Below are 13,859 nucleotides of genomic sequence, written 5' to 3' on the forward strand. Positions count from 1 at the left end.
TTGTCTTGGACAGTGTGACCCTTTTAACAATATTGATTCTTCCAATCCAAGAGCATGGGATATCTTTCCATTTTTTAAAGTCTTTAATTTCCTTCATCAATGGTTTATAGTTTTCTGTGTATAATTCTTTCACCTCCTTGGTTAGATTTAGTCCTAGGTATTTTATTATTTTTGGTGATATTTTAAGGGAGATTGTTTCTTTACTTTCTTTTCTGTTGATTCATTATTAGTGTAAAGAAATGCAACTAATTTTTGAACTTTAATCTTGTAACCTGCTACCTTGCTGCATTCTTCTATCAGCTCTAGTAGTTTCTGTGTGGACCTTTCAGGCTTTTCTATATATAGAAACATGTCATCAGCATATAATGGCACTTTTGCCTCTTCTTTTCCAATTTGGATCCCTTTTATTTCTTTCTCTTGCCTGACTGCTGTAGCTAGGACTCCCAAGACTATGTTGAATAGGAGTGGTGATAGTGAGCAGCCTTGTCTTATCCCAAATTTTAGTGGGTTAAACTTTTGAGTTTTTCATTCTTGAGTAGCATACTGGCTGTAGGTTTGTCATATATAACTTTTATTATTTTGAGATATGTTCCCTCTATACCTACTTTTGTGAGAGTTTTTATCATAAATGGGTGTTGAATTTTATCAAATGCCTTTTCTGCATCTATTGAGATGATCATGTGGTTTTTGTCCTTTCTCTTGCTGATGTGATGTATTACATTGATTGATTTGCATATGTTGAACCACCCTTGTGTCCCAGGGATGAACTCCACTTGATTATGATGTATAATCTTTTTTATGTGCTGTTGGATTCTATTTGCTAATATTTTGTTGAGGATATTTGTATCTATATTCATCAGTGATATTGGACTATAATTCTCTTTTTTGCTAGTATCTTTGCCTGGTTTTGTTGTCAGGGTGATGGTGGCTTCATAGAATAGTTTGGGAGTATTCCCTCCTTTTCAATCTTCTGGAAGAGTTTAAGAAGGACTGGTATGAGTTCTTCTTTGTATGTTTGGTAGAATTCCCAGGTGAAGCCGTCTGGTCCTGGACTTTTATTTGTAGGGAGGATTTTTATTGCTAATTTGATTTCATTTTTAGTGATCGGTTTGTTCAAGTAGTCAGTTTCTTTGCTGGACTGTATGTTTCCAGAAATTTATCCATCTCCTCTAGGTTATCCATTTTGTTTGCATACAATTATTCATTCTATTCTCATATGATATTCTACATTTCTATGTTATTGGTTGTAATTTCTCCATTTTCCTTTCTTATTTTGCTTCTTTATGCTCTTTTTCCTTCTTTGTGAGTTTGGCCAGAGGTTTGTTGATTTTATTTACTTTTTCAAAAAAATAAGTTTTCTTTTGATGATTTTTTCAATTTTTTTTAATCCCTATTTTATATATTTCCTCCCTGATCTTTATTATTTCCTTCCTTCTGTTGCCTTTTAGGGTTTTTTGCTCTTCATTTTCTAATTCTTTTAGCTGGTGGGTTAGACTGTATATTTGAGATTGTTCTTCTTTTTTAAGGAAGGCCTGTATCACTATAAACTTCCCTCTTAGCACTGCCTTTGCTGTGTCCCATAAATTTTGTGTGGTTTTGTTATCATTTTCATTTGTCTCAAGGTATATTTAAATTTCAACTTTGATTTCATCATTGACCCATTTTTTTTTTTAATAGCATGCTGTTTAATCTCCATGGTTTCCTTTTTTTCTCCTTTGTTTCTCTGTAGTTGATTTGTAGTTTCACGGCATTGTGGTCAGTAAAGATGCTTGAGATAATTTCTATCTTCTTAAAATTGTTGAGGCTTCTTTTCTGCCCAAATACATGATAAATCATAGAAAATGTTCCCTGTGCACTTGAAAAGAATTTTCTGTCTGGAAGATTTGTCTAATGATGTTAATGTGGTGTTAAAATCACCAACAGTGGTTGTATTCCCAACAATATGCCCCTTTATCTCTGTTAGTAATTGTTTTATGTACTTAGGTGCTCCTATATTGGGTGCATATATATTAACAAGTGTAATATCCTCATTTTGTAGTACTCCTTTAGTCATTATAAAATGTTCTTCTTTGTATTTCTTTAAGGCCTTTGTTTTAAAGTCTATTTTGTCTGAAATCAGTACTGCAACACCTGCTATTTTGGCTTTTCCATTTGCATGCAATATCCTTTTCCATCCTTTCACTCTCAATCTATATGTGTCCTTCTCTCTTAAGTGGGTATCTTGTATGCAGCATATTGAAGGTTCTTGCTTTATTATCCAGTCTGTCACTCCATGTTTTTTGATTAGAGCATTTAGTCCATTAACATTTACAGTAATTAATGATAGACGTGTGTTTATTGCCGTTTTGAACTTATTTTTGCAGTTGATTTGATATTTCTTCTTTGTTCCCTTCTTCTTCCTTTTGTGGTTTGGTAATTTTTCCTTTGCATTATCATGGATTTTATTTAGTTACTGTGACTCCCTTGTAAGTTTTTGGCTTGTGGTTACCCTTTTTGTAACTCTATTAACCCACTACTGTAACTGTGTTTATTAAACTGTTAGTAATATAATCTCAACCCCATCCTAATTAGAAAAATAAATTAAAAAAAAGAAAAAAACTCTATATTTTCTTGCTTCCCTCTCCCACTCTTAATGATTTAGATATCTTCTTTTACAATTTCATGTTTATGTGTAATTCATGAGTTATCACCTTTCCAGTTATGAGTTTCTCATTTCTTTAGCGTCCTGCTTCTTTTCTATTTAGAGTAGACATTTCAATATTTCATTTAGCATGGGTTTAGTGTTGCTAAACTCTTTTAGTTTTTGCTTTTCTGTGAAATTCTTTATCTCTCCTATTCTAAAGGATAGCCTTACTGTATAAAGTATCCTAGGCTGCATCTTTCTTTTCACTCAGGACTTTGAATATATCTTGCCAGTCCCTTCTGTCCTATAGTGTTTGTGTAGAGAAATCAGCTGAGGGCCTTATGAGGGTTCCCTTGTAACTCACTCTTTGCTTTTCTCTTGCTGCCTTTAGGATCATTTCTTTATCCTTGACTCTGGCCATCTTGATATTGATATGTCTTGGTGTGGGTCTTTTTGTGTTCTTCCTGCTTGGGACCCTCTGAGCTTCCTGTAATTGGTTATCTGATTCCTCCTTTAAGTTTGGGAAGTTTTCAGTCATGATTTATTCCAATACCTTTTCAATCCCATTCAATCTTTCTTCCCCTTCTGGACCCCTATTATTTCTTGATTGGCATGCTTTATATTACCCTATAGGTCCCTTATGTTGTTTTCATTTGTTTTTATTTGTTTATGTCACAGCTGTTCTGATTGGGTGTTTTCTGTTGTCCTGTCTTCTAGGTCACTTATTTGTTCCTCTGCATTATCTAGTCTGCTTTGTACAGTCTTTAAATCAGTTCTCATCTAAGCCAATCTGTTTACCAATTCTACTTGTCTTTTTATAGCTTCAATTTCATTTTGGTCATATTTTATATCTCTAAACACCATCTCTATTAGTTCTTTCAGTATTTTGATCACTCCTTTTTTGAAATCTTGATCTAATAGGCTATTGATGTCTATTTCATTGATCGTTCTTTCAGGGGATTTCTCTTGCTCTTTTAATTAGGAATTGTTCCTCTGCTTCTTCATTTTGTTCATCTCTCTCTGGCACTGTGGCTTATGGAGTATCAGTTATCTACTGTGGTCCTTAAGAATTTTATTTATTTATCTATCTAAAGCCTATGTAGGAATAAAACTTAAAACAAGAGTGAATTTTAAAAGAAGGGAGAAAAAGTTTGAAAACAGTGTATAATCAATAATAGAAGAGCAATTTTAATCAGACTAGCAATTGAGTTGAGATGTCTTTTTAAAAACTCTTTAAAAAAAGGGAAAAAGTTCAAAAAACAATATTTGAAACCTGTGTATAATCAGTAACAGGATATCAAAACCAAGAGAAATGAAAATGAATTCAGGTGGTTTTTTAAAAATAATCATAATAAAAATACTTAAAAAGAAAAATTTACAAAGATTAAAACTAGAAGTATATACAATTGTTTAGAAAATAGAAATTAAAAAGGTAATAGAAAATAGAACAGATAAAAAAAGATAAATTAAAGAGAGAATTTTAAAAGAAATGAGAAAAAGGATTTGAAAACAGTGCCTAATGAAGAATAGAAGAGCAACTTGAAGCAGAATAGCAATCAGGTTGAGACGTCTTTTAAAAACCTTTAAAAAAGGAGAGAAGTGGAAAAAAATATTTGAAACCTGTGTATAATCAATAACAGGAGATCAAAATCAAGAGAAATAAGAATGAAATGAGGTGGATTTTTTAAAATAATAGTAATAATAATATTTTAAAGGAAAACTTAAAGGGATTAAAACTGGGAGCACATATAATTGTTTAAAAAGTAAAAATTAAAATGTAATAGAAAATAGAACAGATAAAAACAGATTAAAAGGGGGAAGGGTGGTTTTCTCCTAGAGACTGTGTGCTCTTAGTCAGAAGTCTTTCTGTCTTTGCCCTGTTTCATGAATTCAGCTTGCTATTTCCAGAGGCCCTCCATTGGCGCCCTGGTCCGTGCTTTTTCCAGTGCCTGTTGGCAAGCAGATCACACCCCCTCCCAACACTGGGTCAAGTGCAGCTCTCCTTCACTGTGGGCAGGTGGGTCACTGCCTCTCCTGATGCCACAGTCAGATACTGCAGACCAGCCCAGTACGTGGGCAGATCACGGCCCTTCCCAGCACCATGGTCAGGTGCTGCATTCCTGCCAGGAAGGTGGGTGGCAGCCTGCCCTCTCCCAGTCCCGGTCGCTCCACTGCTCTGTGCTGCTGCTCACTCCACCTCGGGTCCACGCTCCATACGCAGGATCCAGGCTCTGTCTGGCCTTTGAGGCTGCTAAGCCCTTAGGTACAGATTCAGGTTTCACCCCCACCTCCACCTGGGTGCTAAGTGCTGGAGGATGTGGCGGCTGTGCCTGAGCCCCACCTCTCTTCTCCTGAAAACATTCTGCAGGTTTTCAGGGATGGGGGTTTTGGCACCCTTCCCCCAGGGCACATCAGCCATGTTGTTGTATAGCCCAGGTTGTTCTGCCCTGCGTAGCCACTCATACATGGCACACAGCACCCTGCAGTCTCCCAGGGATGCATCAGTGCAGCTGCCCCAGTCCTCTGCCCGGCCAGGGCAGCCTGTCCTGGCCCCGAGCTGCCAGCTTGCATCTCATGCTGGATGTTGCAGGGACCCTCTGTGCCTGTTTAACTTAGTTCTATCAGTCAAGGGGTTCTCTGTACAGATCCAAGCCTTGGAGACTCCCAATCCATCCCACTGGCCTCTCCATCAGAGAGGGGGATGCCCAATGAAAAGCACTATTCCTCCTTTGCTGCCATCTCTCTGCAGGACCAGTCTTGCACTGTTTTGCCTTTTCTTCTTTCTTTTTTCCATTTCTCCTACCAGATTTTTGGCGTCTTTGTCTTTTGAAGAGGGGGATGTTATGTTGGAGTTCAGCAGGTGCTCTGGTTGGCTGGGTAGGTCCGTGGATGTGAGTTTTGGTGTATTTGTGGGAGACAGTGAGCTACAAGTGTCCTACTACTCTGCTATCTTGGCCTTACCCTCAGGGATGGTTTCTATTCATTGCTTTTTCACTTGTTTATGGGCTATACTAGTTTCTTTGCATATCTCATATGATTGTCAACAATTGAATTTTTTAAATAATAAGTGTGCCAAATCTGGAAATCTGAATCTCCCTGTCTCTTTCCAGGGATTGTTGTTAGCACTACTTGTTGTACTAATTGCTATTTGTTTGTTCAGTAACTTTTATGAACTAATTCTATGTAGACTCTTGTATTCTTTGTCATAGATTGCAATTGAAGTCTCTTCTCAGTGAGCTTAGTGGTCAGCTAATGATTGGATAGATTATTTCCTTAAATACCTAGAACCAATAAATCTCCCAGGCCTCTTTTGCCTGTTGAAATATGTCTTCAGCTCTCATCCAGGAAGTTTATAACTGTGCCATAATCTTCAATTCCTGCTAATACAGAACCTCAAGGATAGCCACAGGTAAGAACTTATGACCTTCTCATATCTTTCCTGAGCATGCACACAGCCTTATAAATGTCTGTGGCCTTCTAGATTCCCAGGAATTTGTCAGAGATTTTCAAAGTTGCAAAGACACCTCTTTACACAATATTTTTCCTTTTAATTTTTTGATTAGTCTCTTACTTACCTCAACTGTTGTCCATTGCCTCAGGCACCTGTGTGACACATACCCCTCCCCCTGCCTGGGGAGAGTTTTAGCATTGGGTGACCAGTAAAGACAAGCTTCATGAGTCAGGTCTTTCAAGGAACCACAATGCAGGTCAAATAAAGACAACTGCTTGGGAATTAAGTATGTTCTACTGAGTCCAACACCTAGGATATTGTTAATTTTCAAGGATATTGCTGACTCCAAGGAGGGTGATAAAGCAAGGGTAAGTTAAAATGCAAAAAAAAAAAAATTGTTCTGTTCCTAACAAGACTGGGATGTTTTTCTTCCATAGTTGCTATCTGGGTTGATTCAAACCTTTGACTAATTTCCCAAAATCTGAAAGAAAAAAAAAAGTTTATGAAAACTTTTAGCAAGTTTTTCATTGCTTTTATGAAGAGGTGAATATTTGGAGGTCTTTATGCTACCATTTCCACTGACATCACCCACAGCCACCTTCTTTGTAATACTTCTAAGTCCCTTTCAAGAAATGAATAGCTAAATTTCAGTTGGAAATTAGTAAAAACAAAATATATTTTACCATCTAAATTAAAAGATTCTCTGAACTCTAGCTGTATATTCCTATGTACTCTGGGTTAAGAATACTGCCTTGAAATAATGTGGAAAATGAACAGATGACTGACAACTTTCCAGCATCATGAGATAAGTGTTGGGACAGGTCCAGGTATGGACCTGACTGGCCCTTACTTACTTACTAATTTCCCTATGGCATTCAACTCTTCACTCAAGGGTTCTAAGACCTTTGACTTGCTTCCCTTTTCCTTGCAGACTTCTCAAAGCCACTTGAGATCAAGACTAAGGCACCCACAACTATGCAATCCCCCGTGGAAGGTGAGTTTTACTAGGGTTATGCAGGAGTAGGAAAGGCCTGAAATGGTGTCATGGAAGCCAAGGGAGGAGGCCCAATGTCATTAGATGGGTAATAAGAGGTCACTGGTTTCTTCAGAAGGAACCGAGTGATAGAGGAATGGAGATAAAAGAAAGATAGCAAGGATTTAAATGTTGTGAAGAAGTAGATTTATGAATATCTGTACCTTCTTCGTGAAAACTTCTGAGGCAAAAGGAGGGATAGAATTAGAATAATCCCATGGGAAAAGTGGGAAAGGAAACCTATGACTTCTGTTCTGCTCCTAGTCTGACTTGCTGTGGGACTTTGGGTACATTGCCTCTCCTCTATGGGCCTTTTTCCCACTATCAACATGAAAAACTAAAATATATCACTTTATTGTAATAGTAGTCAATGACATGGCCAGGAATTCTGGAAATCTCAGCACAGATGCCCATAGAAGGATCTCAAACTTTGCAGCCACCTTCCACCTCACAGCTCCTAACTGAAAGAGAAGCCTCTAATCCTAATATTATGTTGTCATAGCAACATCCAGAGTGAACTCATCTTGGGGCTGGACCACTAAAGCTGATAACTACCTTGAGAAGACAAGTGCTGGGCCAGGTAAGGGCAATGTTAGGGCTTTTATTCTTCCTTCTTGGCTCTGAACTTTGCAACCAAAACTTCCTACACTGTTATACAGCATTCAGCTCTGCAGATCATTACCTCTTGTATGCCAGGCTATGGTCAAAGGCCCTGGAGATGGGTCAGGTGGATGGGGTGAAGAGGGAGTGACACAGATTCAGGGATAAACAAAGTCAGAGTGGGGTTAAGGGGAGTGATAGATGTGTTCTTAGATAGTTCTTTGTTGCAATACTAATATATTTCTCAATCATGCTAAGTAGGGGTAGAAATGGAGCTATGACTTCAGCCAGCTTTCCTAGGAAGACAGCCATTGGGCCAGGTAAGTGTAGTGGCAGAGCCTCACAGCTTCAGCTCTTTACCAGGGCTCACCAAACAGTTTGCTGCTTATTTCTGATTCATCCAAAGTTTCAAGGATCCCTAAGTCACAGTCTCAGAGATCCAAACCACATAGATAAGCTCTTTGGGGTTTCACCTAGAGCCAATAGTCAGCTGGTATGCACTGATATGACTGCACTGATTGTTAAAACAATGAGACACTTTTATGATAGTTGACGATTTGATGCTTCTCTTAACTACTGAGCTCCCCATTATCACCTAGGATGCCACCTCATGGTCTCGCAACAAAAGTACTGATGCCTAGCATAACATGGAGACATTTAAGACTGTAGATCTACAGTAGACATATGTTTTGATTGATTGTTTCTAAATAGTTTGATGACTATCACTCTTGATCTCATCCTCTGCTTTTGTGTCATTGATGGTGGACTACTTAATGCTCTTGTACTTCTCCCTTCCTGGTTGCAGAGCTTCTTGTATGCCTCTCCTCATAGCCTAAACCTGTTTTGTGTGCCATATTTACTTTGTCACCTTTGGTTTGAAAGCTTCCATAGTTCTGTGCCTCTCCCAGGGAAACATCCAATGGGAGAAGGGAGGCTAGAATATATCTCTTGGAGAGTTGGTTTGGGAAGATGATAAGATAACCCTTGGAGGAATGGAAATTCTCAGATTTGGGGTCCATGTCCTGTATCCTCTATTAATTTTTTCACTACTTGACTCTCTCCAATGGGGAATCTTCCCTTGATCTGTGTAATTTAATAGCTTGGGTTCTCTTAGCTCCAACCAGAGCGCCAAAGACCACAAATACCAGATTTATAGAACATAGTATTTTGGGGTCTAGAGCAAACAAAGCCAGTTTCAGCAGCAAATCCTAAGGACACTGGGATTACTTTCCCTACCCATTCATATCCCTTGACCTCACCCCCTAGATTCAGAATATTATAGCTACAAGGGCATCAGACATCATCCAATCTTTTCATTGAACTTATTGGGAAACTAAGGCATTAGTCAAAAGTTTGACTAAGGTCACTGTCTTTATTCTTCTATGATTGCTAAAAAAATTACCCCAAACTTAGTGCTTTAAAATAACACAAATGTATTATCCTACACTTCTGGAGATCAGAAATCTGACACACTGGGCTAAAATCAAGGTGCATCAAGGCTGTATTCTTTCTGGAGTCTTTGGGGGAATAATCAGTTTCTTTGTTGTTTCCAGTTTCTAGAGGCTGCCCTTTTTCCTTGGCTTTTGGCCCCCTTCTGGTATTTTCAAAACTAGCAATGTAGCATCCCTAAATCTCTCTCTGAAACTTCATCTTCTGTTTCCTTCTATTTTTGAAGACCCCTTGTGATTACATTGACCCCACCCAGATAATTCAAGATTATCTCCCCATCTCAATGTCAGCTAGTTAACAACCTTAATCTATCTGCAATCTTAATTCCTCCTTACAGTGTAAACATACTCACAGGTTCTGGAGATTTGGATGTGAACATCTTTGGAGCACTTATTCTGCCTACCACAGTCATACAAAAGTAAATAACAGATCCAGGACTGGAAGCCTAGTCCAGTGATTTCCTTCAGCTTTCAGGCATGATTGGGTAACCCAGGAGACTCAGTGGAAACAAATTTTGAGGAGAAAGAAACTTGGGTACTTGGCCAGAGAGTGAGAAGGAAAGAATCCTTGCAGTGAGAAGTAATTGATCAGAATTTCAGTAAGGTAGCATTTTTGTGAAGCTGCAAAGCCACAGTACTACTTTTTCCTCTTTAAGAAAGGTTGAAATCCTCTTGTCTTGGCCTCATGTAAAGCATAGAGTCCTGGTTCAAATACCTAAGCCAACCAGCCATCAACCAGTGGGTCTGAAAGAACTTGTTTATACATGAAGTCTCTAGCTTCTCTCAAGTCTTTCTCATGGGCTTGGGGTTTTGTTTATCTCTCTGGCAAGCTAAAAAAGGTAGGAGAAGATGGAAAATGGAAAATAAAGAGGTGTGACCTGGTCTGGGCTGATTTTTAGAGTCTCTGTTTCTGGACTCATTTTCAACCAGATATTACTTGGTCTTGTTTTGCCTCCTAGGAAAGGGACTACCTATCTTTGCCATCATTCTCATCATCTCCTTGTGCTGTTTAGTTGTAATCACCATGGCTTATATCATTCTCTGCCGGAAGACATCTCAACAGGGTGAGTGATGAGTATGATTGGGTGGGTTTTTTTGCTTATTCATTCATTCAACAGTATAGTTGAACATAAACCCTGTATCAGGCACTGTGTTAGGCACTTCAGAGTGTCCCCAGCCTAGTTTGAGAGTGAAGGTAGGGGTCCATGGAGACAGATGTGCAAGCCAAAAATGAGAATACAACTTCTGTAAGTTAATCCACAAATCTTGGGTACTCAACCTAGTACAGAATCTCTGGATGGGTTTTTCTAATGAGGAGGCAAGAAAAGAGAAGTCACAGCCCTTGGCCTCAAGTTGTTTACAATTTAATTAAGGGAATCAAGGTTGAAGCATGGAGTTTATTAATAACAATACAAGGCTATAAAAGCTATAGACTGGAGAAGACAATCAATGCTAAAAGAATCCAGAGAACAAGAGATTCATTTAGGGCTACAGTAATTAGCAAGGGCTTTCAGAAGGAGGTGGGACTTAGGCCAGTCCTTCGTGGATGAAAACAATTTGGAAGGGGGCAATATCCAGGAAGGAGAAACTATATGAGTAAAGGGGGTAAAATCTTAAAAGATGACTGTGACTGGGGTCAACAATATAGAAATTCATGTAGCTAAGGGAAATGAAAATTTATTCCTGATCATAGAAGGTCTTAAATGAACAGTTAAGGAATTTGGACTTTTTTTCTCTTTTCCCTTTGCAAAGGCATCAAAAATCACTAAAAATAAATTAAGCTGAGGAGTGACATGATGAAGGTGTAAATGTCATTTAATAACTGTTTGCCAACAGAAGAGGAAAAAGAGAAATTTGGGTGTTAATTTTTAAGTAAAACCCAACTAAACCTCAATTCCTGCTACACTAGCCATTTTAACTAGCATTAGCATATTTCTTCCTCTGTAGTAGCTCCTACTCCTGAATAGCTTGGTTTCCACCATGGGTCTCTCCATCCAAAGAAGAGAAGAGAACCTTGAGTGTCTCCTTCTCCTGGGTCTCAAGTATAAGCTCTGGTCTTGGCCAATTATCATGACTATGACCCATGAGGCTAAACTTGGAAGTGGAGGTATCTCAAGTGGCTACAAATCTCAGGAATATTGAAAAGAAAACATCATCATAGTCTTGATGAGACTGGGTATAAACTGCAATTATATTAGATTATTTCCCTCTCAAAGATATCCAGGGCTCCTCATGACTCAAAGGCCAAAATATAGCATTCCATTCAAGGTCCTCTGTAATGTGGCTCTGGCCTATGTTCTCAATCCACACCATTCCCTTCTACTTATTTTCATTTCCAGTCACTGAAGTCAAACAGGCAAATAAGCCATGTACCTCATGCCTTTATGCTTTTTCCCTTCCTGGAATGCCCTCCCAGAATTCCTGCTTTCTAACCCTCTATAATGAAGACAGCCTGAGGGCATCAATTCAATTTAACATGTAGTTACTGAGTGCCTACTATGTGCCAGAGACTAGGCATATAAAAATGAAAATGACCCTGCAGTAGGGAGTTACCAGGCCAATACAGAATGTTAGACATGGAAATACAGTACTTTGTCACAAGGCAAAATATCTGTAGCATGCTGTGTTTGCTTTGCTATGGTTTAATGTATGAATTCCCAGTTGCATCCCTGAAAGATTACAAGCCTCTAGAGGGTAGTGCCAAGAGACATCCATCTTTGTACAAGGCTATAGAGCCTTTAAGCCTGCATGGAATGTAGATATTTCATCTCCAGAGACACTAGGGGTCAATGGTGACCTTTTCCAGGATCTTTCCTGGATGCAGGGTGGGGATGAGTTTGGGAATGGCTCAGATCATGGGCCCGACCATCAGACTAATTCAGACCCTTCCGCCTGGGCTCTGGATGGCTGCCAAGTTTCCCACAAGGATTACCTGGGGATCTTTGACAAGGTTCCTGGGTAAAGAGTGGGTCCAGTTCCAGTGACCCTCCCCTTGCCACACCAAGCCCAATGTCCTGAGTCAGAGTATGCCAAAGAGGACAGTAATCAAGTGTGCTCACTTTTCCTTTCCCTGGGAAATTTGCATCCCTGTGTTCCAACTCACCTTTCCAACAATTTACATTTGTTGGAAGACTGAAACATATTGAGATTCCCCTTTCTGTCTCCTCTTCTTTCACCTTTTGGTGGGTATCCAGGGTCCATGATTGGCCTTAGTCCACTCTCCGTGTAGACTTCTGACCAGTTTCTTCCTTCTTTTCTAGATGTCTATGAAGTTACCAGGTAAGATAGCCTCTCCTCTTCCATCTTCTGACCCCTTCCTTGCCCTCAATTTTGCTGCCCACTGGCATAGAAGAAAGGGGATTTGGCACAGACGAAATCTTAAGCCCAGAGGCCTTCAGGATAAGGGCACAGCTTTCTTCCCTCTCTGAAGTACCTCCTGTGGTTCTTTCCTGGCCCACTGAACACACAAAGTAATTCAGGTCCATCAGCCTTCTGTTCCCAGAATCCCTGGGTGGGACGTGCCTGAGGGTCAGGTGGCAAGAATTAGGGCAGAAAAGTGGGAAACCAGGGTCCTGACTTCAAATTTCTTCTCATGGGTGTTGGGCTCTTGGGCCACAGGGTGCATGCCAGAGAGGCCAGTGACTCTGGTGAAACCATGAGGGTGGCCATCTTCATGAGTGGTTGCTCCAGTGAAGAGCCAGCTTCCCAGACTCTGGGCAACAATTACTCTGATGAGCCCTGCCTGGGCCAGGAGTGCCAGATCATCACCCAGATCAACAGTGACTACGCTCACCTGCTGCACACAGTTCCCATGGATTATGAGTTTCTGGCCACCAAGGACAAGAGTGTCTGCTAAAAATGTCCTTTAGGCTAGGATCTGTTGACATAATTGCATATTTAGCTCTGGCATTTTGCACAGTCTGCTTCCCTGCTATCTTTCTTCCTGGATAGCCTAATACGTCCTCCCTGACAACACTGGGGTCCCTAGGAGTAACAGATTTCACATAAGAAGTTACCATACGTACCTCAAGCAAGCCTGCTGCTAGGTCAGGCCCTAGCCCTTCTAGTATTCCTGCCTGGGGCTTCTGCTGCTTCTCTCCAAATACCAGAAAGCAGTACCCATAGCACTAGGACTTGGTCTTCATGCCTCCAGACATCATTCAAATTTGGCCTCTTACCACCAAAAGACCAGAGGGGACCAGTTGGGTTCAGTATCACTTCCCTTTCTCCAGTGCCATATAGCTTTTAAATGAGATTGTCATACAGCAAGCCAGGGTTCAGTTCTGCTCCTGTAAGTCTAGTGCTCTGGTATTCTTTTGATGCTCAATAAATATTTAAACACAACAGTGACTTTTATAATATTGATCTTTTTTAGGGAACTACAAAGAGTGATTAAAGTGAGACTAGTTGAGATGACTGGGGCCCTGGGAGTATGGATAGCACCTTTGCTTTCATTGGTTTTTCTCCTTCCCACCGATACTACCCTTACCTCACTTCAGCAGTGGGCTGACTGGAACACAATGGATCATTGTTAAAACAGTACTCAACTGCCTTCCAGTCCCTCCCCAATCATCCTCCCAGTTCCACCTAGATGACTCTTCCCAGATCAGGTCAATTGAAAACCCAAAAAAGAAGACTTTCTTCTGTCTCAGGAGACTGGGTGCAGAGATAAAGTGCTTCCCTTATTTCCAAAGTATGGATGCA

General features: G+C 39.8%; 1 protein-coding gene across 3 annotated transcripts in view; it reads left to right on the forward strand.

The window, feature by feature from the left end:
• VSIG4 (V-set and immunoglobulin domain containing 4) overlaps nucleotides 1–13,859 on the forward strand; it is a 41,304-nt gene that overhangs the window by 14,616 nt on the left and 12,829 nt on the right. For 2 of the 3 annotated variants that reach the window (XM_010973653.3, XM_010973654.3), the window contains 5 exons: nucleotides 7,006–7,068; nucleotides 7,610–7,687; nucleotides 10,115–10,219; nucleotides 12,416–12,434; nucleotides 12,774–13,499. In XM_010973653.3, the coding sequence (XP_010971955.1) occupies nucleotides 7,006–7,068; nucleotides 7,610–7,687; nucleotides 10,115–10,219; nucleotides 12,416–12,434; nucleotides 12,774–13,011 (503 nt within the window). In that variant the 3' untranslated portion in view covers nucleotides 13,012–13,499. Of the gene's footprint in view, nucleotides 1–7,005; nucleotides 7,069–7,609; nucleotides 7,688–10,114; nucleotides 10,220–12,415; nucleotides 12,435–12,773; nucleotides 13,500–13,859 lie in introns of those variants that run through there. The other variant, XM_045509200.2, reaches the window with a different exon arrangement.

The sequence above is a fragment of the Camelus bactrianus genome, chromosome X (assembly GCF_048773025.1).
Source record: "Camelus bactrianus isolate YW-2024 breed Bactrian camel chromosome X, ASM4877302v1, whole genome shotgun sequence".
Classification (NCBI taxonomy): Eukaryota; Metazoa; Chordata; class Mammalia; order Artiodactyla; family Camelidae; genus Camelus; species Camelus bactrianus.